The sequence below is a fragment of the Pseudorasbora parva genome, chromosome 17 (assembly GCF_024679245.1).
Source record: "Pseudorasbora parva isolate DD20220531a chromosome 17, ASM2467924v1, whole genome shotgun sequence".
Classification (NCBI taxonomy): Eukaryota; Metazoa; Chordata; class Actinopteri; order Cypriniformes; family Gobionidae; genus Pseudorasbora; species Pseudorasbora parva.
Genome location: NC_090188.1, coordinates 16,952,853 through 16,980,484, shown reverse-complemented (window position 1 = coordinate 16,980,484; position 27,632 = coordinate 16,952,853). Strand labels below are relative to the sequence as shown.

The following is a 27,632-nucleotide window of genomic DNA, read 5'->3' as shown; positions in this document are numbered from 1 at the left end:
AATATCTTATGTGCCTCAAAGAGAGTGAATCCTCTTGGGCAGTTTGTAATGATCAGCCTCTTCTCTGAGCTGTAGGCTATGCAGTAGGTTAACTGGATTTCATTTAACGTGAACTGACTTCATTGTTTTGCAAGGGTGATTGCAGTCTAATGCAGATATTAAGGCTTTTCTGAATGCATTACAGGAGAAAAAAAAATATATAGTTCTGTATGGTCACCAGGATGTGTTCTGTTTTGAATGCAGCTAGCTACTAGCCTAGCTACCAGCTAGCCTAAGCAGCATGAATTCTTTGGTCAGAGTCACTAGAAAGGCTATGCTTGTTGAATTGCTTTTTTGCATGTTAGTATCACTGTCATCTTATTACATCTAAGGATTCATTCAGTAATTCCTTCAAGACAAGTAGGTAATCATATTATACATTACTATACTTCAGAGAGAGCTATAGCAAATTTTAGACACCTATGCCTGTAATATGAAGAGTGAGTGAGACACAGAGCCTGCCAGCAGCAATACCAAGGCGCTTGCGTATCTGGAGTTTGCTTTACATTCTTTAATTAGCATGTTACACATTTAGATCCTCTTGCCATTAGTAAACACAAGGAGGACAGTATAGCAAGAGGAGTCAAGGTGGTTATAGTTCACAAATCTCTTTACACAAGATATTTGCTTTAGAGAAATTTGTGCAATACTATTTTACTTTTCTAAAGATGCCACTTTAAATGAGAGTTAAAATGTGGGTTGAATATATGGGTCAATGTATAAATGTCATATAGAAATACTATATCAAAAAATTATCCATTTATTTATTTAATTTGTAATATTTTATGTGTATTATTTATAAGAAAATGGGTGTGTTTTCTTCTTATTGGAAGGAGGAACTAAGCATACCCCAGAGTTGAAATTCACTTATTTTTTCTTTCTTATAGGTGATTTTGAGGATGATATTGAAGTCCATCCACACTCTCTCTCTCAAATGTGAATGCTTGCAAACAAGATGACCAGTGTTGCATAATCAATTACAGAAAACAGGTGTTGCACTATCTTCAGGCTGCATTTGGTCAGTCATGTCTCAATCAGGTAAAATCCTCCACCTCTATGTAGAGGTGAGGTCTGTTGCTGATGAAGAGGAAAAGGACCTAAGAGATGTAGAGAAAACAGACTCCCTCATGTTGGCAGCACCAGACATCCTTCAGCAGTCTCAGTATAGTGGCCCTAATACACCACATGGCCAGACATCTCCACGTGGAGTTCTGCATAAAAGTGGAAGCAGCACTCAGAGCCTGGTCTCCAGTAAATCCACATCTAGACACTCCGTAAGTTTTCAGCTACATCCAGGACATGACTCGGAACAGCCGGCCACCCAACATCAAAAGAGTCTACCTTATGATGAGTTAAACCAGTTACTATCTGCTTTTCAAACAGGACCCACTGGAAATACATGTCACTTGGTGTGTGCTCCTTCTGAACGTGACCCCTTCTTTAGAAAGGAACCTCACTTCTCAGGATGGTTTACTGCACCTCCTACTCCCAGTGGAACTCGTAAGGCATGCAGCCCAACTAAGATGAAGGGAGGAGATGAAGGGAGGCGATCTGTTGCCACTTTCAGTTACATTGAAAAAGCTAAAATTAAATCTGTAGAAGGTCAGTATAGTTCTTTGTGCCAAAGCGAGCCTCAGAATCCTTTTAACAGAACCATGGATAATCGAGCTACCCCTCTCCACCTGAGGAAAAGGCTTAGTGACCCAGTGTGGTCGGAGAACAGCTTGGAATCCATGAACAACTGTAGCTCAAAGCAGCCTAGTCAAGGTTTGGGGAACTCGCATATGAGCACCAGCAGTTTTAGGCGGGCAACTCTAGACTCTATTGCCAGAGAAGCCACTCATCGGGCATTGGAGGAATTTGGTTCCCCACAACTAAGGCAAAAACTGTCAGGCAACTGTCCTGATAGAGGGTCTGATGTGAGGAGAGGAGAACAACGTCGCTGTCGGTCTTGGTCTGGGTCACCGGTTATACCATGCAGTTCTCGGACCCTGCCCACTAAAACAACAATCATGGACCATGAGCGGAATAGTTCATTTTACAGACTTCCTAGGAGCCCTGCTACAGACCAACTGTCTAACCATGCCAAGCAAGTTTACTTTACCATGTCACACTCAACTGTCAATACTCAAGAGGTCTCAAACCAAAGAGCACAAGGGTACAGATATCGTCCGAATTTACCATCCTGTAAGCCTACAGCTATTCAACATGAACTACCAGCTATGACTGTAACTCAACCATCTAGCAATCACCGAATTAATCATTCCATGAGTGATAGTCCACGGCAAGCCCACAGAGTTAATTTCAACCTGGCCAACTCCAAAAATAAGGTAGAAGAAGGAGCTAACCAACTGAGTGGAAGAGGGAGCGTATCCCCAGCCACAAGTCCCGAAATGGCTCGTCAACTAGCAGAGGAAGCCACCAAACTCTCCATATTTATGGAAGCCAGGAGGTCTCCATCCCCAACTCCATCATCGACAGACACAATGAGGTCTGACAGTCCCTGTTTTGGGCATTCTAGAGAGCCTCAACTCTATGCTAGCTTCCAAGGCTCTGGATCAAAAGCCCACTCTAATTGCAAACTTTCTGTTCAGGAGCACAATTGGAAACACGAGTCTGTGGAGACTGGTCACCACTCTGTTCAAACAACCCCTACTTTGCTCCACATTGGAAGTACATCTCCTGCAGCTCCAGCAAGGTTGAACCGATCGGATGTAATGTCATTCTCTCCCATACGAGACCCACGGATAGAGAGAACAGAGTTGGAGGGAAAGGACAGCCCAACTTTGCACCGGCACCTGCCTTCCCAGTACACAAGAAACAATCATGCACCTAACTATGAATCTTGGAAGTATGCGAGTCTAAAAGGTCAAAAAGAGAGTCCAGATAGCAGCAGGAGACCATTCACAAGGCCTAACCCAGAGACTTCAGTAAGTTGGACCTTTCACCAAAAGAATGGGATAGAAGAGTGTTTAGCCAGAGACAAGGAAAGCTTGAGGGAGGTGAACAATCATAAGAGGAATAGTCCAGCTACACCGGGATCTCAAGAGAACCATTGTAGGGTCTCAATGCAGCGGAATGACATGAAAAGTGACACTTGGGCTAACAAAGAATGGAGTGGGACAGCATCACAGAGCTCCAGTGGAGTCACAGGCAGCCTTATAGATAGCACTCTACATGAGAAAGACTGCATATCCTCTGAGACATCTAGCAGAACCAGCCAGAAGAGTTCTGACTCTGGAAACACAGGCATACAGGTGATTCCATCTAGGTACACATATTTAGATTAATCTAAATGCTCTGATTCGTTGTATGCTGTTGTCTGATAATTCAACTGTGGTTTGTAGTCTGAAAGTGGACCATTTTTGCTGAGGCCTTCCTTGCACTCACAGAAGATGGCTCGTGCCAAATGGGAGTTCCTGTTTGGGTCCCACTCTGAAGACCAACATGTAAAAAAAGGTGAGAATTTCTCCCTTGCGGAGTCAGTTCTCAGAAATGTCACCCTTCTATATTTATTTTGCCTTTGCTTGTAAACAAGTTGTTTTCCCTAAGTGAATGCTTAATCCAGTTATGTAACAAGCATCATCCTTCATAAGATGACATTAGAATTTGCTTTCTCTCTCATCACTTCTCAAGGTGTTATACTTTGTCTGTGCTGTCATGGTTTTTGAATTGATTCATGTTACAGCTTTGCTAGATTTGTTTCTATGGTTTTATGTTGTTTGACTTTCTTCACTTTCTCTATAATTCGAATGGCCTTCAGATAGATTTTTTTGGAATTAATTATTTACTGTGTGTAGGTGTTTTCAGTTGAGGTAGGGGAGAATGAGTCACTTGAATTATTCTGTGTGGTTGTTCCTTTCTTTCACCTTGACATTTATACACTTTGCAGATACTTTTATCCAAAACAACTTCCAGCTATACTTTTTATCGGTAGACAAGTTTCCTGGGAATCGAATGTATGACCTTGGCATTGATAGTGCCATATTCTGCCATTTCAGCTACAGGACCTAAGGACATACAATTATTATTTAATAATTCCCTTTTTTGTAAGTTAATTCAGATAAAAGCTTTTGCAAAAATATTTAAAACCATTTACTGAAACTGTAAATTAGAAATGATCAATATAACTTTTGACTGTAAGAGAGAATTTGTTTTGATAATATATAAAAAATGATATAGTGATGTCATGACTTGTGTTTTTTTAAAATTGAAACTGGGTGTCATCATTAATCCTTTAGTTTTTTGTTGTTCACACAAATTTCAGGCTCCTCCACTGCACCCTCCAGTGGCTGTTCCAGTGAGTCTCCCACACCCATTCCACCTTTGTCCATTCCCTTAAGGCCTGTAACAACATACTCAAGACATTGTAAATCTTCGAAATCCTCATGCCACGATGTACAGCAAGTCGAAGTGGAGATGATCAACCATCTTCCCACAGTGGGGTCATCCAATAAAACCTGCATCATCAAACGTACTGTGAAATATTCAGAGACAGACATAGACGCGGTGCCCCTGCGCTGTTACAGGGAAACAGACCTTGATGAGGTGATGCTTGCAGAACAGGAGGAAGTGGACTCTGCTTTTGGCAGTAACCGCAGTGTGCTGGGTACCTCAGGCACTAACAGCAGCAGCCCCCTGGAGGGAATGCTGTGCCCACACACAGATGGTGAGGAGGAGGAGCTGCAAGATGAAGAGGTGGTGAGCTGGGCCAGTGTGAGGATGCAAGGTGACAAAAAGAGGCAAAATGCCACACCTGAGGGAGATGAAGTGTTTAGTCGACTACTGAGAGGGTGAGTGTGGAATAGATAGTATAGAACCAATGCATATGTGAATTCACTCACACATCAACCATCCACACTTTAATTTATTTGACCCAATGTACAACAAAATGTCTAAATTGTTTGCTCCATTTTAAAGACTTTGGGGTAAATAAGAATAAGAGGGGATGTCCAAGGGTGTTGTAATGTGTGGGTCTGTATACATAAATAAATACATTAATAATATAAAATAAGTTTACATTTACATGTGTAATTATGAGATTAATAAGTGACTTTATCTTATTTTGTTGACACCCATATTTTTCGTAGTTTCTGTTATATATTTTAATGGTAGGTAAAAAAAATTGTAGGAAAAAAATGCAATATCAACTTACTAAGCTAAATTAATGAAAATTAAACAGCTCAAAGGAGTGCATCTATGACTTTTATGTTCCTCTTACAGTCCCCCAGATTGCCAGTCTGATAGCCACACAACTTTGAAATCTCCCATCTCTGTGACCAGCCCCTGCCGAATCTCATCAGATGGCTTGGACTCTTTCAGCAGACACTTTGAGAGCATAATGGAGTCACACCGTGCCAAGGGCACCTCTTATAGCAGCCTGGATAGTGAAGACATTACTCCTAGTGGCCCACCAGTCTTCACTTTTGATTTTCCGACTCTCACTCCTGAGATCCAGAGTCAGATTTGCGAAAGTGCCAAGCAGATCATCGAACTGAGCTTTGCTCCACTAACATGCTCCGAACCACCTGCTGTGTCTAATCCTGTAGTGTGTGCAGCTTCCCAGAGCGATGTCATTGAAGAAGAGAGTCCGTTCTGCAGTGGCTCCTGCTCTGATCAAGCCCCCGGGCCTGATTCTGACACAGACGCTGCCATAAGGTTAGTTGCGGACTGGTGTTTTATTTTTTTCTAATGAAAATTATGATAAATTTTGATAAATATCTCATCACTGCATGTCAACAAATATGTTACTGTAATGTAAACATCCCTGACCCCGCCAGTAAAATAAACACTTGCAGGAATAATAGAGAAACAGCTGGCAGTGCAGACACACACACAAAGCCAAACTTATTCCTATCCCGATAGTGTAGTAAAGCCATAGTTACTCTGCAGTCTGCAGCTGTTTTGATGACATATGTGATTTGTTCATTTTAACTATTTTAGTAACCTGTCGAAATGGCTTTCAAGTGAGCATGAAGCGGAAGCTGTGATAGTCTGTTCTTCCCTATTGTGGCGTATATCCAAGTGAAGCATTTTCTCGAGAGAGAAAAAAAAAAATGTAGGGTGGGACTTGATTGTGTCTATTGGGAATTGACTGGGTCTTTGTGGTTTGCTATTACTGTGATCTTGTGTGAGTGACAGGTCGTCCCGCTCTCACGCCAGTAATATGAGGGCACATTAAAAAATGATGTGCATGGATAAATTGTTTATAATATTAAATTAGGAACTGTACATTTAGATTTTATTGTGAATTTATTGAGCTTTCTACTTTAGGATAAGTTTAAAATAGGAATCAACCGCTGATTATTTGCCACTAGAGGGCAGTGCCGAGCTATGTGATTGTGTTAAATGTGTTTAAAAGGTAGTGAGTTACTAGCTCAGTCGGAATGATCTGTTCTGTCAGGCAAGAGTTTCAGAAGAAATAGGTTTTGATCATTTGCATGTAGCAAGCAGTCATATAAAGAGAACGTTTCTAACTAAACAAGTTCTCCTTGGGAATGGCTGCATAAAATCCTTCCGGGGCTCTGACTGACCCACAATCTCAGGGTTAGATTTGTGTTTAGGCCTATAATCCTTAACTACTCCTTCCTGTCTGCAGTTGAAATAAATCAGAGTGCAGCTCTGTCCACGCTTGCAAAACACTATTACTTGTTTTACTTTTTTTACTTTTCTTTTTTAACAATTACATTATATTAATAGTCCCCTACAAAAAGTACTATTGTCTGGATGTCTGATCTGAGTTTTAGTGTGGGGCCTGATTCTGAAAGCTGACACTATCTGCTTTGATACCTGGCTCATCCACTACATTCCTTCCCCTGCCATGGGGCCAGTTAGACTTGGATATTTGCCAGGCACACTCGGTCTCCATGGTAAGAGCAGATTAGCTTGTCTTGTGATTTCAGGGTTTTAAATAGAGAGAGCAAGAATCTGTTACTGTTTTACCAGGACTGTATTTTTTACCATGTGCAATATTTAATTTAAAGAGCCAGCCATTCGTAATGAAGAAAGTCAAACCGTTATTCTAACACATCATTCTGACCTTTATATTTTCTTATAGATAGATATAAATGTTGAATGTTTTTAATGAGGCCGACTGTGTGTGAAGCACCATGTTGAAATGGAGATCAACAAAGAATAATGAAGGCGCAAAGTAACAAGGCAAGACAAAGAGAGGAAGAGAGGGTTGGAGAAAGGGGAAAAGGGGGAGTAAACTGTTGTGAAAGGAAATGCAGACCATATCCACCAACGAAAAATAGCTCAGCTGACAAAAGTAGAGAAACACATACACATCCACAAACGCACGCAACCAGGCAAGTGTAAGTAGGGAACAGCCTGTTAGGAGAGAAAGAATTAGGGGGAAAAAAGACAGATAAACAACAAGTATCAAGCCATTGACTACGCTATGGGCACGAGAAGCGCATGTAAAAGTTTGGAGTAAGATAAAAGAATCAGCAACGCGACAACTGAAAGACTTTAATGACAGTTCAAGGGACTCGCAGACGCAGAGGGACACAAAATCCTCCTGAGGGCTTCTGGACAGCAGGAGGTTTAGGGAAGGGTAGGAAAATGTGGCAGGCTGGATGCTGCATTTATTAGCAAGCTTATGTCATCTAGCTATGTGAGCAGTAAAGGGGCAGGCCTCGTGCGATGGCTCATTATGTGCTTTGCTGGGGAGGTGGGGCTTTCGAGGATAATTACAAATATGCTCCCCACCCTGCCATATACCGGTGAGTAGAAAAACATCAGTATTATTTTAGTATGATTGAGATACTATTATAGTTTTTATTTTAAACTGTTTAACCTTAAAGTTTTAGTAATTTAGCTTTTTTATTTGTTTATTTTAACATGTCTCTCTCTATATGTCAAATCGATTAATCACATCTAACATAAACATTTGTAAATAAACTGTTCTCATGAAATGTTTGAATTGACTTCAATTCAGGGTCACCAAGCAAGCTGACAGAAAGTTTTCCTCATTTTCACATGTACATTGATTATAGCATGTAAATTTAAGGGAGTGACTTCCAGGTAGCTAATTTCACTTGCTAAGTAGTTTGTGATGAATACATGCGGCAACTCGCAGTTTATCACAGTAAAAGATCAGTGCTCTCATTCACCTTTTCTGCTGGATAGCTATTACGGAGGACCATTGCACTTCAAGGTTTTTATGAGGGCTTAATAGTGAAATGGGAGTTTGGGCAGTCAGACTGCTAAATCATTTTTTTTTTTTTTTCAAAACAAAAGGTTCAGGGGGATCATGAAGTATTTATTATATATCAAATATATATTATTTTGTTGTTAAACTAAAAATGTTAGATTGCAATTTAATTAGGACACATATTCACTGGGCGGTAAATTGCGGTAAATTCACTGCCAGAAATCTAACGTTAATGAATGGAGACTAATTGTAAAGTGTTACCAAAAAATAATAAAGAATCAGAAAATTTTCAATTAATATCTGGGCCTAGGGGGATCCTAGGGCATGTTTTAGTCCAAATTAAAATGTGTAAAAAAATTACATTTGAAATATATAGCCTATTAATTCTTTAAAGGTGAAGTGTGTAATATTTATAATAATCTACATTTACATTTTACATTTATGCATTTGGCAGACGCTTTTATCCAAAGCGACTTACATTGCATTCATGGTACACATTTTTACATTTTGTCAATACTATCTATTGACAGAAATGCAATATAATATAAATAACTATGTTTTCAGTGATATATAAAGACCTTACATAATGAAGAATGAGCCATTTCTATCTACTTACACCACGGGTCCCCTTACAGTAGTCTCCATTTACAGCAACCTCACCACTAGATGCCGCCAAAATTTACACCGTGGACTTTTAAAGGGGTCATATAATGCCATTTTTGTACAATTAAATATAATTCTTTAGTGTCTAAATGAAAAGTTTGTAAAATGCTTTAATAAAAAATTCTCATTAGTATTGTAAGAAAACACTCATTTTACCTGGTCAAAAGCTTTTACCTGGTGTATCACCAAGTCATTTCAGTGCATACGACTTTAAATGATAATGAGCTCTGGTCAGCCTGCCCCTCTGTTCTGTGGGGCAATTTGACACACTAGCTGCGTCTCATTTCAGAAGGCTGCGTCCTCCGGAGGTCGCATTCGAAGGGTGCATATGTCATAAGGCCGTCTCATTTCAAAAAAGTGAGTAGGACTCTCCAAATGCGACCTTCGAATACGTCCTTCTATCACAGGATTTCAGAGTGTGCGTGAGGTGTGGCCTTCGCGGGTGGAGATAACCCATAATTTTTTGCGTCGCCGCAACCGTCATATATAATTTTTTATATTATATGAAAAAACTGCACCACTGCCAGATATACATGCGAGCGTAGGTGTGGTGTTTAAAATGTAAGTTGAAGGTTGTTTTTATTTTTAAGTATTACCTCCAACAGATAGTTGTGGTTAACAGGATTACAACGCTTTAGTGCTTTTTAAATGTTTAGAACAGTACATTGCTGTCAAGACAAGAAACATTTCATAGTAATTTTCAAGTTATAAATAATTTTCATTCATATAAACTGGCATGAGAGCGCAACGAGGCTGAATGTGTTGGCATAGCAACGTGATAACTTACTTCCTGCCTGTGTGTCCTACAAAGGACGTCTCGTTTAATTCTGATTGAGGACACTTCACAGGACGTGTCCTCCGGAGGATGCAGCCTTCGAAATTTATCGAAATGAGAGACAGCTACTCAGTTCTAGGACCTGCATGAAGTGTTGCCTTGACATCAGTTGCAGTATATTTTGGAGAAAGAATGGCAAAGGGAGTCTCTGAGGACACATCGTATCAATTTGAACCCGGAACAAGATGACGGTGAGCTGGACGTTTCTGAATAGTTGGTTAACGTAATGTCACTATGATGATCTATCTTTGTACTGGCAGGGTAAGGTTAGCTTAGTGAGATACAAATGCTATGCGTTTACTTATGTATACGTTAGTTCATTGACAGATTGAGATTACAGCTAATGGTAATGAAAAACTTTTTTTCTGTAAATGTAGGCTTGTCAGTGATGCGTAAAATTCGTAATGTTATCTATGCAGGGTTAGGTACAACTGTCAGGGCTAAAGCACTGACATTAGGTCACCACAGGAATGTTTTAACAGACACCGTTATAAACCATCTACAAAAGTAAGCTTAGTGTAGTGTTACCACGTTAACTTTATCACCAGCGTACACAGTTTGTAATAACACAATAACAATAACGCGTTGTTCATTATAAATGTGAGATTATGAATTATATTGAGAACGTCATACTTAGAAAGCATGCCATAATTTAACTTACCCTGTAAACTTTAGCCACATTCATCGTCAAACGTTACACTCACTTCTTCTGGAGGTCCAGCAGGAACACAAATAGTTGGTACCAATCTTTTTTTCAGGAGCAGCTTATTAGCAAAACCTGCTTTATACTGACCCTCGTTTATAAAGCAGTCTGGTGAGAAATTATTTGTGTGGCGTAAATATGCAAGCATTGAAGTTGATGGTGTAATGTTCCCTTCGAGAACAACTCAGCCACTGCGTCTTCAGCGGTTCAGATTTAGGAACATCAGAATGACTGCTGTGTTCATTATTACATCCAAGAACAGAACAACACAAGTGCTTAGACGCCATCCTGCTCCAGCATATTAACAATGGCGGACTATGATGATGACAGAGCTCAGGGTGGGTCTGTGTTGAAACGCTGCTGTCATTCAACAGTCGCGGGAGCAGGAGGGGTGTCCGACTGTGTGGCGGCACATGGTCGGACGGCTTGATTTGAGACAGGAGAAAACATATAAGGAGATTTTTTTTTAAAAGCACTGGATGGATTTTTATCATTATAAGATGGTTGTGTACAGGCACTGCCAACACACATTTCAATACAATCAACTTGTGCATGCACCATTATATGACCCCTTTATGTATTTTACATATTTGATAAACACCATAGTGAATACAAAAATCTAAATCTCTGTTTGAAACATTTAAATACAGTTCAGAAACAGAAAACTGCTTTGTACACTAGGTTATGCTGTTCCATAAGCACCATCTACTGTCAGAGAGTGTCAGTGAGAACATTTTCATTCAGGCTGTCTCGTTTTGGGGTTGTTCAGAGTGCACGACACTTTGACGCAGCACACGCACACAGTGTTGTAAATTTTAACCTCTTGATGGAAAAGTATTCCTAAAATAAATTCTAATAATTTAAATAATTCATAATAAGGAATTATTCCCAGTATTTTGAAGTGCCCACGATAACAATACTGAGATTACGTGACAATATTAGCTGTTGTTATAGTCAATTTCCCATTAGGCGTTTTCATTAACAGTTAAGCTAAAAACATTCTAGTACAACTTGTTGTCAATGGAATGTAATATTCATATCCTTTGTAAAGGAATAGTTAATAATAATAATAATTATAGATTTTATTTATAGCGCACTTTTCATTCCGAAGAATCTCAAAGTGCGACAATGGAAAAGGGAAAAATAACAAAACAAAAATTAATAACAAGTAAAAATATAGAATAATACAAACAATCAACCAACACACAACAGTTAAAATCTTTTCTGAACAGAAAAAAGAGCTAATGGTGAAATATAGTTCACCTAAAATAGAACATTTTGTCATCATTTACTCACCCTCAAGTTGTTCCAAACCTGTCTGGTTACCAACATTCTTTAAAATATCTTCCATTGTGTTCAACAGATGAAAGAAACTCATACAGGTTTGGAACAAATTAAGGGTTGTAAGTAATTAGAACATTTTTGGGTGAACTATCACTTTTAGTGGTACTGACATCATTATCTAAGCTGTCACGTCATGCAAACATTTTAATTATGTGATCTTTTTCCTCCTTTGGTATGCAAATTTTGTCATCCAATCTTTAAAAAGAGGTGTGTTATAACATTTTCTTAAACCACTGGAATGTTGAAGAGCCTCAGCACAGGTGAGCTGATTGTTTTCCGAACCTTTATGTATTCACCTCACCGGTTATAGTCGGTGGGTGTGTACATGTGCACTAAGAAGTTGCATTTTTCCTTCCTCACGTGCTGTCACCAAACAAGTTATAATATGTGTCATGTTATTGTCATTCACACATAAATATATCTAAATATATCAGCTGATGTCTTGCATACAGCAAGATTTATCAAAGGTGTGTCTGTTACTGAGCACCTTTGTAAAAGTCCTTCCCACATCCTAGAAGCCGTGACAGGAAAGTTTTTCTTCCTGGTTTTCTCTAACATGATTCTATCTATATATTGTTTCAAGAATAAACAGTGCCCTCATACCCTTTCTTTGAGTCTCCTCCCCTGCCTTGTTTGTGACTATCCGGTTGGAGGAGGTTGGGAATGGAGATCTTCGGAACAAACCAAAGACAGATGATAGAGGGGAGATTTGTGTGTGGAATGAACTTTTTGGTGCTCATACATTTAACTGACTTTGGAATGCGGTCGTTTAAAGGCAGAGTTGGGTCACTGAGGTAGAGTAGTGTTTTAGTTTATCAGACCTTTTGTGTTATCAGTTTGCCAAAAAAGTTAATAGTTTTTAATAGTTTTACTTTTTACTATCTCTTTCTATACTCTTTCTATCCTCTTATTATTCACATCTGAATGCCAGCTGAAGTATGTTTGTGTGTATACAGGTATGACAAGTTATTAGGCTGTTTTGAATTTGAATGGTGTTCAAAGGACAAAGGTGCAGGTTATTGCGCTCACAGCAGTTTGTCAGATGTACTTTTTTTAGTTATTTAAAGCTGGTTTCTCTGTGCAATGTGGATTGAGTTGACCTGCTGTGAGACAGTCTGTATAATGGGTACATCAGATAGAATCTGTTTACATCACATTGCTAGTGCTGAGAATATCAGGCTCAGGCATGAGAGGGTAAATAAACAAATTTAACCTCATGATTTTCCTGGTTTGTCAGATAGTCAGTATTCATATGTAGTTTAGTATGTTTATATTGTGTGGTTGTGCATGTTGGCTGATTTTAAGACCCAAATACATTCACACATCATTTCTGGGTTGCCTTTTTACAAACTTTACATTTCCTTGTGTAATGCTTGTAACTCTGATTCAAATAAATGTGTCTCACATTACATTTAAATTTTATATTCAGTTATTTCCCCTTTGGTTCCAGGGAGAGGCCATCACGGCCAGTGTCTGAGTCTGATCCAGAAGTGGCCGAGCGATTGGCTATGGGCAGCACTGAAACTCTGGCCAATGGCAACAAGGCTGACCTCCAAGCTGCAAAACGGCTAGCCAAGCGTTTGTACAATCTCGATGGATTTAAGAAGTCAGATGTGGCACGTCACCTGAGCAAGAAGTGAGAATTATTTTAATAATTAATAAATATGTTTTTTTTTTATCCCTTTTTCTTTGTTTTTTTTTGTGTGCTTTTGTTAAGCAAAGTTCTCTTTGATAATAAGAAATACCACGTTTTAGGGGACATTTGGAGAAATATTCAGTGGGACTGGGGACTGTGTTTTAATAATGTTAAATTAAAAAAGCTTTATATGTTAAAATAAAGAAATTAACCATGTGAGTATGAAGGTCTGATTTTTGGATCCCCAGTATAAGAACAAAAAATATTTCTTTTTCTTATGCATTTGTCTTTTCATGACTTTTGTAGCAATGATTTCAGTCGCATGGTCGCGGAGGAGTATCTAAGTTATTTTAACCTCTCTGGGATGATGGTGGATCAGGCACTGAGGTGAGCTTGCTGCTCCGTCTTGTTTAGTTAAGTAAATATTTGCTCTAATTTCACGTGTCACAGGGTCATTCTGTTTTTCCTGCTGTCTTTTTTCTTAGAGTGTTTTTGAGAGAGTTCGCCCTAATGGGAGAGACACAAGAGAGGGAGAGAGTACTATCACATTTCTCTAAAAGATACCTCCAGTGCAACCCAAACACTATACCAAATGAAGGTAAGCCATACACGCCATTATGTGAATGAATGTGCATTTGTTGTGCATCTGATGTGTATTACAATAAAAGTAACACTATGGGGTGCTCTTGCTCTGACTCTGTGAAAGCTTATGGGTGTTCTATGCCTGTGTGTTTCAGATAGTGTTCACACACTGACTTGTGCCCTGATGCTGCTCAACACTGATCTCCATGGTCACGTAAGTATCTGATGTTCCATAACCATAACAAACAATGAGAACCATTTTTGAACCATGTTCAGGCATCAAGGCCAGTTTAACAGCTTGGAAAATATACATTGATGCTTACATTTTCTGAATCTGAAACTGATTGTAAATATAATTTCTTTCAGATGTACTCCATTAAAATAGTCCTTATTGTATTACATAATTATTGTAATATACCGTAAACTACAAAACATTAATAGATTGTTGATTTTTTTGGAAAATTAATTAAACGAATCCCAGTCACATTTCTGAAATGCTCGTCTATTTTGTGGAAAATGAAAAATAATTAAAGTTATAATAGATGTTTATTGTGAAATTACTGTTATTATTTTTTAGTCTCTGTGGAAGGAGCTGGTTGGGATAAAACAACTCTGTTTTTAGGATGGATTTTATTCTCTGTGCTGTCTCTCATCACCCTGAGGGGATGAGTGCCGGTTTTACATTTAGGAATAAAATTAGAAATTCATCCATAAATGTAGTAGTAAATATGATTGTCAGGGTAAGCAAAATAATTCGTTGCACAAAATATTAACACGATTACTGCCCACTGTGTAGTTGGTATTTTAAGTGTTGTTGTGTGCAAAGGAACTGTGAAATAGGTCAGTGCATCAGCTGACAGTAAATTCATATTCCATTCGTCTCTCTCTGATTCAGAACATTGGGAAGAGGATGTCCTGCATGCAGTTCATTCGTAACTTGGAGGGACTAAATGATGGCCAAGACTTCTCGAAAGATCTTCTAAAGGTTTGTAAGGGTTTCAAGCATTCACACACATTCACACACTGCATATTGCATAATGAATTATTCCATTAAGGTCCATAGCCATAAAAGATATTTACATGCCCCACAGCTAATGAAACATTTCTGCGTGTAATTAACATATTCTGAGACATGCACAATCCTGTGCTGCTACTCTCTTCTAGAAAATACTGAAAAGGCCCACTCATGTTATTTATTACGATGCATTTTAGTAGTTTTTTTTTACAGTAATTAACCAAATCATTAATGCTCATTTATGTAATTGTTAAATGTTTCTTCAGTAGCTTTAATTTTCATACACTATGTTTCAAAACTTTAGGGTTGGTAGATTACTTATGCTCACCAAGGCTGCAGTTTTGACAAAAAATACTGTAAAAACAGTAATATTGTGGAATATTATTACAATTTAATTTTAATATATTTTATATTATAAGTTGTTAGTGTTAAATTAATCTTCAGAAATCATGCTAATGCTCATTTGGTGATCAAGAAACATGTTTTATTATTAAAGCTGAAAACAGTTGCGTAATATTTATGCCGAAACTATAATAAAAACATTTTTAGGAATCTGTGATGAATAGAAAGTTCAAAAGAACAGGATTTATTTCTAACTTTTTTTATATCAAAGTAAAAACCTTTACTTTCACTTTTGAAAATGTCTTTAAATGTATGTATTTACATTTAGCTGATATAAATGAATTTAATAAATACAATTATTTCTTATTTGGAATATCCTGAAATTTCCATGAAGTTCCACTATAGCATACAGGTATTGGCCTGGTTTCACAGACAGGGTTTAGACTAAGCCAGGATTAGGCCTTAGTTTAATTTAGGACATTTAAGTGGATTTTAGAAAGTGCCTTAGAAAAAAACATTACTGGTGTGCATCTTAAGACAAAACAATGGCAGTGACATATTTTAAGATATGTCTGCAAGTTGCTCTCAGTTTGAACAGCTCAAACATGCATTTTAGTCTAGGACTCCCTTAAACCTTGTCTGTAAATTATATAATTCAGAACGCTATTCAGTGTAGATGATGCACTTTGAAATACTCAGAATTGACTATACTGTTTATTCTAAATAATATATATATATATATATATATATATATATATATATATATATATATATATATATTGAATATCGAATGTCTTCTTTAAATTTCTAGTAACTGCAATGTTGTCAATCCTAATAATCTGATTAATATCGGAATATGCTTGTTCATGTAAATGTCCATCCATTCATATAAAGAATACTTTTTGTGGTAGATATTTTTGGAGAAATGCACAACTCGTCTGTATACTTAAGATGTGCCAGAACCATTATAACAGAACATAGCATAGCTACAAGATGAACTTTTAAACTGTGAAATATTGCAATGAATGCCCACTGTGCCTGAATGTATTGATGTATTGTCACTTGACTGTTCACCATGTCTGAAGTTGAGTGTTGGGACTAAAATCAGTCATGTAGGGGATTTCTGTCGCTGCCGATGTCAATAAACTTCCTGTGCTCCAGTGTGCTAGTACTCAGGGTTTGTCTATTTTAGTCCCTTAGCTTGGATTACAGGCCAGGCTGCACAAGAATAATAGCCACATGATGGCCGCACCTGAACCACTCTGCTGATATGTGTTTTAAAGTCACGGAAAACCTTTCATGTGTTTGGTCCTCCCACTCTCTCTCTCTCTCTCTCTCCTCTGGCCATCTCTCTCTCTCTCTCTCTCTCTCTCTCTCTCTCTCTCTCCGTGTGTCGCTCATTCCTCGTTCTCTCCTCCGCCCTCTCACTCTGTGCCTCGCACTATTCCATCACCTCCCACCCCCTCACTGTTTTTCTGTGCTCTCTCTCTCTCTCTCTCTCTCTCTCTCTCTCTCTCTCTCTCTCTCTCTCTCTCTCTCTCTCTCTCTCTCTCTCTCTCTCTCTCTCTCTCTCTCTCTCTCTCTCTCTCTCTCTCTCTCTCACTTACTCTAGCTATTTAACTATCTGCCATCTTGCTCTTTGTTTCACCCTATAATCTGCAAAAAAAACACACTCTGCCGAACTGTACTTAGCCCTGTCTGTCGAGGTTATTTCCATATATCTATTTAATCCTCCTTATCTCAGCTCTTGGCTGACAAATGTCATCCTTCTCTCTTCTTCTTAACTCTGGTCTTCCTTTTACTGATTTCTTTCCTCCTACCACTATGTGAGGGTGTGAAGGCCACGCAGTTGTCGAGTCTGTCTAACTAGGCTCTGGGAGTAAAGCATTTAGATACTTGGATATTCCTTCTCATAATTCTGTTCTCTTGACCCTCTTTTTCATCTCTGTCTGTTTGATATTACAACGTACTTTAAGTTAAATATAGTAGAGATAGAAATGGCAGCTGAGAGAGATGTCTGAAAGCCAACAGGTTAGGCTCTCAGCGCCTGTGTGGTTCATGACTGTTAACGGCCGTGAAAAACCTGTGTGAAGTCTGTCTTCATGCCAGCAACAGCAGGGGTGGCATGGAGGACAGATGGGAATTTGGCTGCCACACGGCTTCTCACTGAAATTAGGGTTTTGTCATGGTATTATCATAAATGCGTTACAAATTGCGCACTCTTTATCGCTCTCCTGTTCCTCTTTCTGTCTTTTGTTTCCTCAGTTTTCCTATTCAGTTTGCAAATTGTTTCTGTTCTTTCACTCAATTGTGTGAACAGCATAATTTCCTTCCTTGTTATCTCCTGTGTGATATCAATGAGTATGTGCATCAGTGCAAACAGTATTATACTCCTTCTACTCATCACTACACTTGTATTAACAGCAGTGAATTGTGTGAGATGGTGTTCTGATCAGGCACAATATGTAAGATTTTTGGATTCAAATATCCAAATAGTACTATAACAGTGTTATATTTTGTTTTTTTCCCAGTATTTTGTTGACTTGTGTACTTACATTATCCCAAATGTTTCCAAGAATGTTTAAATCCAGAGAAATAAACAATTTTAACCAGAACACTGTGGCTGACATCATACACGCATTACCCTCGATTACCATGGAAACACCACAGACCCTTTAATATATTATGTGTTTAATTAGACAGGTGAGCATCTATTTGGTTACATTTGCCGACAGAAAACTAATCATTGTCATATAGCTTAACACAGTTAATCTCATTGTGTAAATCTCGTTTTCTTAATTAACCGTGAGTACCATGTTATACCATGCCTAATATCGATCTAGCTTACTGCAGTGTGCAACAAGTGTCTTATAGTAGTAGCAGAGTGAACGCACAGAGTAGCATTATAACAACTTTCAACACACTCGAATAATGTATCTAATATGATAAAACAGCACTGCTCATGAGCGGAAAAAGCGGAAGCGGTCGTCAATGGCATAATAAAAGCTCTGCAAAATCAAGGGGTCCTTAAGATAGATCCTTTGTTTTGAATAAGCCGATCCTCTAGTAGCGAAAAATTACATATTGTAACTTTTTCTAGAACACATAAAGGTGGACTATGTAGTATTTTTGCAGTAAAATATCCAAAAACCACTAGGCCAGTGTTATATATTTTGTTCAGTTGAGTACTTACAATATCACAAATGTTTCCAACTGTTTGTAAATTCTGAGAAAACTGCTATTTTAACCAAGGAGCCGGGACGTCTGAGCATAGCGTCTGTGGGAGTCGCTTATCTATGGCATTATACCTCAATTACCCCCGGTTTCTGGTTTTATTCTGCAGAAACGCTGTAATTCATGACATAATTTTCAACACACTCAAATTTATTTAATATAATAAACAGAGCTACGTTACCTCAAACTCATGACTGGAAAAGCGGAAATGGCACCCGGCGACTGTGTCCCGTCATAATAAAAGTCCCGCTGCTGGTGAGGCGTGTGTTGATCATCTCATTAACAATCGCTCCAACTGCCTTGCTTAGCTCCACAACACTCGGCTCTGCTCTGCTTCATACTACAGTAACGTTAATAACCGCATCCATCAACATGATTTCTGCCAGACTTTCCACCGGCTGTGAGGTGAAGACCACATGTTCTAAGATGCTGGGCTCAAACTTGGTGTCATCAAACTACACCTTTGTTTTGAATAGGGGCCCTTGAAAGAATTGAAAGGCTATGCGAAGAACCCTTATATGACCATGGTTTGGGCGAGTTTTATGCAAACTTCTAACATCGAGCATGTGGTCGATCATTATAATACTTAAAATTAATTAATGTAAAAACGATTTTAAGAACAAATTCACGTGCGTACGCATGTTTTTTTTTGTGTGAGAAGTTCTCCTGTGTGTATAAATACGAATAATCCAATTGTCTTATTGTGTAATTTATCAGAAATGGAAAATTGTATTGACCTGTTACCATCTAAGACTGGAACCAGATCATAGAAAATTTAACCAAGCTTCAGTTTCTTCATTACAGTCCTTCAGGCATCATGTTATAGCAGCCAAATATGGATGTATTCCATTTGCAAGATGTGTTTGGCTTTTCAAAGCTGGCTTGACTACCCCAGGTGGTTGTGCAGTTTCAGCTAGGATCTCTCTCTGCTTTAATGTGGACACATGGAGTCCTTCTTGTGCTCTGACATAAGCAGATAAAACCTCCCTATGCCCAGCTCACTGGTTTAACTGCTGGCTGCCTTGTGACCATGGCGAAATAAAAGCAGGTCATGTTTAAATAAAGTTAGACTCGGACTCTGGGTTGCCCAGTGTCCCAGAGCTGTCTGTGAGAGAACAAGCTGCAACAATGAGCCAAAATGACAAGAGAAACCCTACCAACCAAATTGATTTACCATCTTTCCTCTGCTTCAACATTATCCCCTGTGACTTGTTAGTGTGTAATTCTTATTGATAACATAAGTCGACTGTTCATTGGCTGCTCCCGCTTGTGAACTGTGCAATTCAATTTTGTAACTCATTTGGCAAATGGATAGATAAAAGCAATTTGTACAAAGCTTTAGCAATGTTACATTTAAAAATGATTGATCAATTATCTTATTAACTAATTCGTTTTTTCAGAATTTAAATAAACCATTTGAAGTGTCTATTTACCCATTAAAAAAGTTATTTATGTATATTTTAATGAATACATTGATAATTCTTTGTTATTAATTGTATTCCTAGCCAATACAATAAAGTCAACATTTAAAATAACTCAAGTTAATAAGGATTTTGAGTGCATTATCATAATTCACTTGATAATAAATTAGAGCAACAGGTTAATTGCTTATTATCAAGTTACAACAGACCTTTTGTACATTCTGTGCAGCGAAAATGAGAGTGAGTGGGGCAGTAACATGTAGCGCGTGTGAGGATTCGCACGTTCGAGAGCCCTGAAAACTGATTGACATTCATGGGAGGGTGGGATCATCGAACATTCAAGTGCCATGATTTGTCAGTCATGCTGGGAGACGGGTACATCAATTGAGAAGCAGAGCGCGAGAGAGACAGTGAAAGAGATCAGCCGAGATTGTGAATGCAAGAGAGAGATGGGAGGGTGAGCACTCCTCTCTCACAAGATCTCATTCTCACCGCACAGCCCATTTTTTTATCTGCATCACGGAGGAGGAAAAAGACTGTGAGGAGAAGAAAAGAGAGCGCAGGATTCGGACGTCAAACCTCTATTGTTCCTACAGCCGTGCAGCAAAGCTGTGTTTTGTGGAAAGGGGGAAAAGCAGGTGTGAAAGAATCTGCAAATTGGATAACGGGCGTGAGGACACAAGCTCAAAGAGGAAGGGGAAAAAAAGGGATGAAAAAGAATTGTGGACAACTTCTAATACATTAAACCATTTGACATGGAATAGAAAGAACTGCACAAAGCAACTGGATCATCTTGTTTCTTTGCTGATTTCCTGCTTTAGTCTCGTCCTTCTGTCTCTCACACGTTTGATATCTATTTTTCCGTCCCAGAGGGGGACGCTAGGTGACGTCACAGTTTTGGGATGCCAGTTTGAGAGTGGGTGGAAGTCAGACCCTCGCAGTCTGTTCCCTGCATGAGCCCATGTGTGTTTATCTCATGCATTTGCTTCAGTGATGTTCGCATTCCTCCGTCTATCCTCTTCTCTCCATTTGCCTCCTTCCACCACTGCGGTCCTCACGAGCCGTCCGCAACGCACCTGTGCGTGTGTCAGCGCGCGTTGGTGAACACGTGTAGGTGTGGTGAACTTGAGGATGTATACGAGAAAACAACTGGGTTCTAATCACAGGTCCTCTTCCTTGATCGTCTTCAGTCTTTCAGTCAAAGCAGAAAGTTTTATGCAAAATGGCGCTGGTGGATTTGCAGTGGCCTGGCAATGTTTTTACATGCATAATGAATAGGAATGGATACATAATGCAAGAGTTGGAGTCACTATGGAAGCCTTGAAGCCCATGTGACACCCTGAAGGATCTCCCGAAGAGCTTTGCCACTGCCAAAGACTTTGATTTAGCCACTGTATTTAGCCGACATGCTCTTTGAACTTGTTTCTCCTGATCACTCCCACAGGTCTGGATTATACTGGTAGAAGACATCAAGTGAATGAAGACTTTTGAGCATCGTTTGATTTTTAAAGCCTTCTTTTTACCATTTCCTCATCTACCCAAATCATGATTGGTGTGAACAGTATTCACTCTACTGGCCGTCTCCGCTCTCGCTCTCTGTGTTCGGTGCGATGTGGACGGGATTTCAGCGTGATGGATCCGTTTCGTTACACTAAAGCACCTCGTTCACGTTCCTTAAAGCCCCTGGCCTTCCCTGATCTGCTCGGCAAGGTTCAGGATGGCCAAAACCACCCACAAACTCGGAAAAAACAGGAAAGTGTAACACTTGTTAAAAACAAAACTGCTCATGGAAATTTAGATCCCTTGCAGTCTTGCAGTCAGAAATTATGAGTTATTTTTTTCCTTCTTCCTTCTAATGGTGGTTGGGTTGTTTATCTATGACATTTGAACTGAAATGCTACTCAAAAAAGTATAGACTGGAACCTGTTTCTGGTTCATGGTTACTGTTTTCAGGTTTCAGTTGCTATTTTTAGATGCGTCAGTGGGATGTTTGAGCGTACGCACTCATGTACACGCACAGGGCAGAACTGTTGATGGGGTTGTGTGATTTAATTATGTTGTTTTTCTCTCTTAACAGGCTCTCTACAACTCTATCAAAAATGAAAAGCTGCAGTGGACAATGTAAGTCTAATGTTTTCCCTAGAGGCTTTTTTTTTAGTGCATCAGATTCAAGAGCACCATTCTCCTTTTCCAGTGTCATCCAAAACATTTGAAAACAATTCAATGCTTCTAAAAGTGTTATTGATTTAAAAACGGTGTAAGCGCATTAAAGAATCCTTTAGCTGCTCCGAAAGCCTTTTCATTTATACAGTAAGATGTGCTTGATAGGTGCACTCTTAAAAGTTCCATTTTTATTTAGAACTTTTCACCAGTCTTTAAAGAATCCAATAACATTATTTTCATTGAGTCCCTTGTAAAAGATTCTATTTGAAATCTTTTTTTCTTTTTCTAACTGAGCCTTTTCTTTTGTATATATTTGTGTATTTACACTGTAAAAAATGCTCTTCTTATTTATTTTATTTTTTCTTGTTTCTAGTCTAAATATCTTAGATAAGTAAAATGACCAAGATATTTTTGCTTGTTTTTTTGGGGGGAAAATATCAAAATGAAGTGAGTTTTTGCTTAAAACAAGAAAAATGATCTGCCAATGGGGTGAGAAAAATAATCTTATTTTTGAACAGGAAACAAGATTTTAATCTGAAATAAGATTATTTTTTTACTCCACTGGCAGATAATTTTGCTTGGTTTAAGAAAAAACTGATTGATTTTATTTTTAAGAAAACAAGGAAAATATCTCATGTCATTTTACTTATCTATTAAATGCATCTTGATTTAAGAATTGTTAGATTAGACTAGAAAAAAGACAAAATTACTATGTAAGAAGAGCATTTTTGCAGTGTATGTCCTGGCGGTAGCTATTTGACACCCTAAGCTCTTACTTTCGACTTTGGCTTTCCAGATTTTGTTGCCATGGTTACTACAAGTTGCCTCTTCATAATTACAGGTTGAAATCTTTGACTGGCTAATGTGCAGACTCAAACACAGCCCTCTCTCTTTTTCTCTCACACATACTCACTCCCATGTACACTGCATTTGCTCCTGAAGGGATTCTGCTGTACCCTTGTTTATGTGTGAAGGAGAAAAGCACAAGTGATTGTTTTATTCTCTTACATCCAGCAGCAGTTCTTTCATCTTCATCCATCCCAGAGTCCCCACGCTTTATCCCTCCACTCTCTTTTTCTCCCCGTTTCACTCTCCCTTAATTTCTGAGTTTGATTCACTTCATTGCATTTTCATTTAGCATTGTGTGATTCTCAACTAATGGCCATCATTCACTTTATGAATCAATGCACGTCAGTCACCATTTTTTATGGCTGCTCTTTCTGCCTCCTTCTCTCATGGTGCTCCATCTTCTGAGCTGGCTCTCTTGGTTACCAGTGTGGAGGCCAGCAGTTACTAAGCAACAGATGAGAGCATTATCATGTGAAGGCAAAGGCTATGGCTGTACTCGGTAGCAGTTAGAGGAATGTTTAGCGGTCCAGGCCTCAGGGGCTTTCCAGGGTGTCTAACTGCACTCTCTGCACAGCTGCCACTCAGCTGGATGCATGTACTGTAGATTTAAAAAAAACTGTGCCATGCACTAGGCAGTGAAGATGCAGTTTCATTCCCTATCAGTGACTCTAAATACACAATGCACAAAAATTGAAAGCTAAAAAAAGCTATTGAAATTCAAAAACTAAAGCAGCAATTAAAGGTACATTTTGACAGTCAGAGAATTTTACAGTTCATAAAATACCTTGTAGGTAAAGGTGAGAATGCAAAATAGTTTTTGCAATAATGCTCTTATTTGTGTACTCTGCAGCGATGAGGAAGAACTGCGCAAATCTTTCTCTGAGCTGGACGGCAGGAAAGACTCTGCATCGCACACTATGAAGCGGATCAACAGTGGAGGAAACCCCCTTGTCAGTGTTGCACAACAGTCCACCGCTCAGGTCTACAACGACGGCTTTCTCGTGCGGAAAGTTCATGCTGATGTTGATGGCAAGAAAAGTAAGCCTTCCCTCAAATACAGCCTTTTATTTATTTTATTTAATCTATTCATGTATTAGTTTATTTATTACAGCCTTATTCTAAATATAGTAGTTTAGAAAATTAGAGTATTAGAAGTATTAGAGAATATTCTTGTTTTTTCCCCATTTAAAAATATAAAATATCTAAATAAAATAAGTAAATTTATAAAACAAGTCAAAATACTTATTCTTAAAACTTTAATTATGTTAAGTTTGACTGTGTATCCTTCTTTTAGCTCCTCGAGGTAAAAGAGGATGGAAGACATTTTATGCCATCCTAAAAGGACTGATTCTTTACCTGCAAAAGGTACATTGTACTCAATTATTTTTCATGCTATGTGAACCATAGTTTCTTGTGGTTGCCGTACAGGTTTTATTTGTAAAAAAATAATAATTTGGTCTGCAGGATGAATATCGTCCAGATAAGCAGCTGTCGGATGAGGACTTGAAGAATGCAGTATCAATCCATCATTCTTTAGCCATGCGGGCAGCAGACTATAGCAAGAGACCCAATGTCTTTTACCTTCGCACTGCTGACTGGAGAGTATTTCTCTTCCAGGCCCCGTAAGTCTTCTTACCTTATTTATATTAAAGGATTAGTTCATCCAAAAATTTAATTGATGTTATTAATGACTCACCCTAATGTTGTTTCACACCCGTAATTTCCTCCGTTCATCTCCAGAACACAGTTTAAGATATTTTATATTTAGTCCGACAGTGTATCTAAGTGTAGGCACACTATACTGTCCATGTCCAAAAAGGGAATAAAAACATCACCAAAGTAGTGCATATGTGACATCAGTTAGTTAGAATCTCTTGAAGCATCGAAAATAATTTTTTGTCCAAAAATGACAAAAACTACGACTTTATTTAGCATTGTCTCCTTTTCCGCGTTTGTTTTCAAACCTCAAATAAAGATTCAAACGGTCATGAATCAGTGTATTGATTCATGATTCGGATCGCCAATGTCAGGTAATTTCAGCAGTTTGACACGCGATCCGAATCATGAATCAATAAGCTGATTCATGACCATTCATGAGTCATTAATGACATAAATTAAATTTTTGGGTGAACTAACCCTTCATAGTGTGATTCAGCTCTAAATCAATGATTGTTAATACCATTAACAATGCAAAAAAGTCTTTATTGTAGTGTGAAGATGATGATAATTATATATGCACACACTGCCGTTCAAAAGTTCTGTAAGATTTTTTTGTTTTAGAAAAAAAGTGTCTTATGCTCACCCAAGCTGCATTTAGTTAATGAAAAATACAGTAAGAACAGTACAATTGTGAAATATTATTACAATTTAAACTAATTGTTTTCTATTTTAATATATTTTTTAAATATAATTTATTTCTGTGACTTTCAACATCATTACAGTCTTCAGTCACATGATCCCTCAGAAATCTAATATGCTGATTTGCTGCTCAATTATTATTGGTGTTCAATTAATTATAATAATTATAATAATAATGATTTGATATATATATATATATATATATATATATATATATATATATATATATATATATATATATATATAGTTTTTTATAAAGAAATATAATTATATTCATAAAGAAATTTATTGTAATAATATTTCACATTAATAGTGTTTTTTTTACTTTATCTTTGTTCAAATAGATGCAGACTGGGTGAGCAAAAGAGACTTTCAAGAGCATTAAAAAAGTACTGACCCTAAACTTTTCAATATTATAGTGCATAAGTTAAAGCCAGAATATGTAATTTTTTGCCACTAGAGGTCGCTTATTCTCAAAGCAAAGGCGTAGCTTGATGACGCCTCGATTTCTTAGAGCTTTTATTATGCCACAGGCGACCGTTTCCGCTTCTTCCGGCCAATGCATATGTGGGTTAATGCTGCCTTCAGGTGCTCTCAGAATTTTCGTAAATATGAGTTTCCTAGGTAAAAATTGCACATGAACGCCCTCCCATTTTAAAATTTCAGTGGGATGAGCTCGTAATCACGACTTCAGAAGTGGGAATTATCAAATTTCCGATAGCACATGAAGACGGCATAACTCAGTGCTGTTTTATCATATTGGATACATTTGAGTGTGATGAAAGCTATGTTATAAACACAACTTTACTCTGTGCATTCGCTCTGCGGCTACATGTTGCATACGGCTGTAAACTAGATTGATATTAGGCATGGTAAAACGTCACGGTAATCATGAAAATAATATTTAAACAATAAGACTTAGCTGTGTTGTGCAATGACTAGTTTTCTGTCAATCATTGTAGCCAAACAGTTGCTCACCTATCGAATAAAACACGTAATATACTAAATCGTCTTTGGTGTTTCCATGGTTTCTACAAAATAAAAACTGAAATCGAGGGTAATGTGGGTATGATGTCACTGATAGGTGACGCACAGGCATGGTCCGTGGTTAAAATTGCTTATTTCTCTGGATTCAAAGATTCTTGGCAACATTTCGGATAATGTAAGTACACAAGTCACAAAAATATATAATATTGTTCTAGAGATTTTGAGATACTTGAATCCAAAAATTGTGCTTATTGTTAAAGGAAAGTAAATACATTTTTAAATGATAATATGATAATTTATAGAACTTTTTGCAACTTTTGCATAACTTTGACATCAAGTGACAACAAATATTATTGAGCGGAAGCCTCATGGAAAGCTCATGTTGCTTCATCTTTTGGAAATAGGATGGCAGAAAAACACACTGTGACTCTCTTTCAAACACACACAAACACCTGAGCTCACCTAATGCACTGGCTGGTTGTTGATTACATGCAGGGCTGGTAACGCCCTTTGTTAAAGTGTTGCTTGGTTGAATGACTAGAAGATGTGTATCTCCCAAGAGGATGGCTCCTTCTCAGCTATTCTGTCTGTCCCAGATACACATACTAAAACTCTCTCTCATTCTGCTCCATCTGTTTCACTCAATCTCTTCTACTAACAGCCGCCTGCTAATTGCTCAGTTTTCCAAGCTGTGTGCAGTTTCTTTTGAGCAGAGAAACATTCAGATATTGTTTCATCTTCTAAATTCTGTTATTTTGCTGCCCTCTGTTTGACTTGTGCCTGCCTTTCACCCCTAGCAATGCAGAGCAAATGCAGTCCTGGATCACCCGCATCAACACAGTGGCTGCCATGTTCTCAGCCCCTCCCTTCCCAGCAGCCATTGGCTCCCAAAAGAAGTTTAGCCGTCCTCTTCTGCCGGGATCAAACACTAAGCTCTCACAGGTACTTCACACTACACTTTTCATTTTGTTCTCTTAAATACATATGCATGCGAATGATAGAGACTAGTAGTTTACCTTTTTAGCAGAGCTTTTAATTGACTTGCTACTTCTTCATTTTATTTTATTTTATTTTTCAGTTTTATTTATTTATTGTTGTGGATTGTTTTTTTTAATTCTGTAGCACTTTGAGATTTTGTTTAATATAAAGTGCATTATAAATAAAATGTATTATTATTATTATTATTATTAGTTTGGTGAAGCTGTGAATTTGTATGTGTGATGAATAGAATGTTGAAATGTCATGACGTGACCATATGAAATTTTACTATCTGATAATTTAAGAAAATGATTAACCTTGTCCC

General features: G+C 38.1%; 1 protein-coding gene across 5 annotated transcripts in view; it reads left to right on the top strand.

Annotated features, from left to right (window-relative positions):
* Positions 1-934: 934 nt before the first annotated feature.
* The window catches only part of psda (pleckstrin and Sec7 domain containing a), a 31,810-nt gene continuing 5,112 nt past the window's right edge, over positions 935-27,632 (top strand). Inside the window, exons 1-14 of one of the 5 annotated variants that reach the window (XM_067420966.1) lie at positions 935-3,296; positions 3,387-3,498; positions 4,307-4,832; positions 5,263-5,697; positions 13,193-13,378; positions 13,685-13,765; positions 13,864-13,976; positions 14,116-14,174; positions 14,856-14,945; positions 22,050-22,093; positions 23,835-24,022; positions 24,279-24,349; positions 24,449-24,606; positions 27,127-27,271. In XM_067420966.1, the coding sequence (XP_067277067.1) occupies positions 1,065-3,296; positions 3,387-3,498; positions 4,307-4,832; positions 5,263-5,697; positions 13,193-13,378; positions 13,685-13,765; positions 13,864-13,976; positions 14,116-14,174; positions 14,856-14,945; positions 22,050-22,093; positions 23,835-24,022; positions 24,279-24,349; positions 24,449-24,606; positions 27,127-27,271 (4,440 nt within the window). In that variant the 5' untranslated portion in view covers positions 935-1,064. Of the gene's footprint in view, positions 3,297-3,386; positions 3,499-4,306; positions 4,833-5,262; positions 5,698-7,327; positions 7,767-9,202; positions 9,218-9,742; positions 9,887-12,444; positions 12,537-13,192; positions 13,379-13,684; positions 13,766-13,863; positions 13,977-14,115; positions 14,175-14,855; positions 14,946-22,049; positions 22,094-23,834; positions 24,023-24,278; positions 24,350-24,448; positions 24,607-27,126; positions 27,272-27,632 lie in introns of those variants that run through there. The other 4 variants (XM_067420967.1, XM_067420970.1, XM_067420969.1 and 1 more) reach the window with 4 other exon arrangements.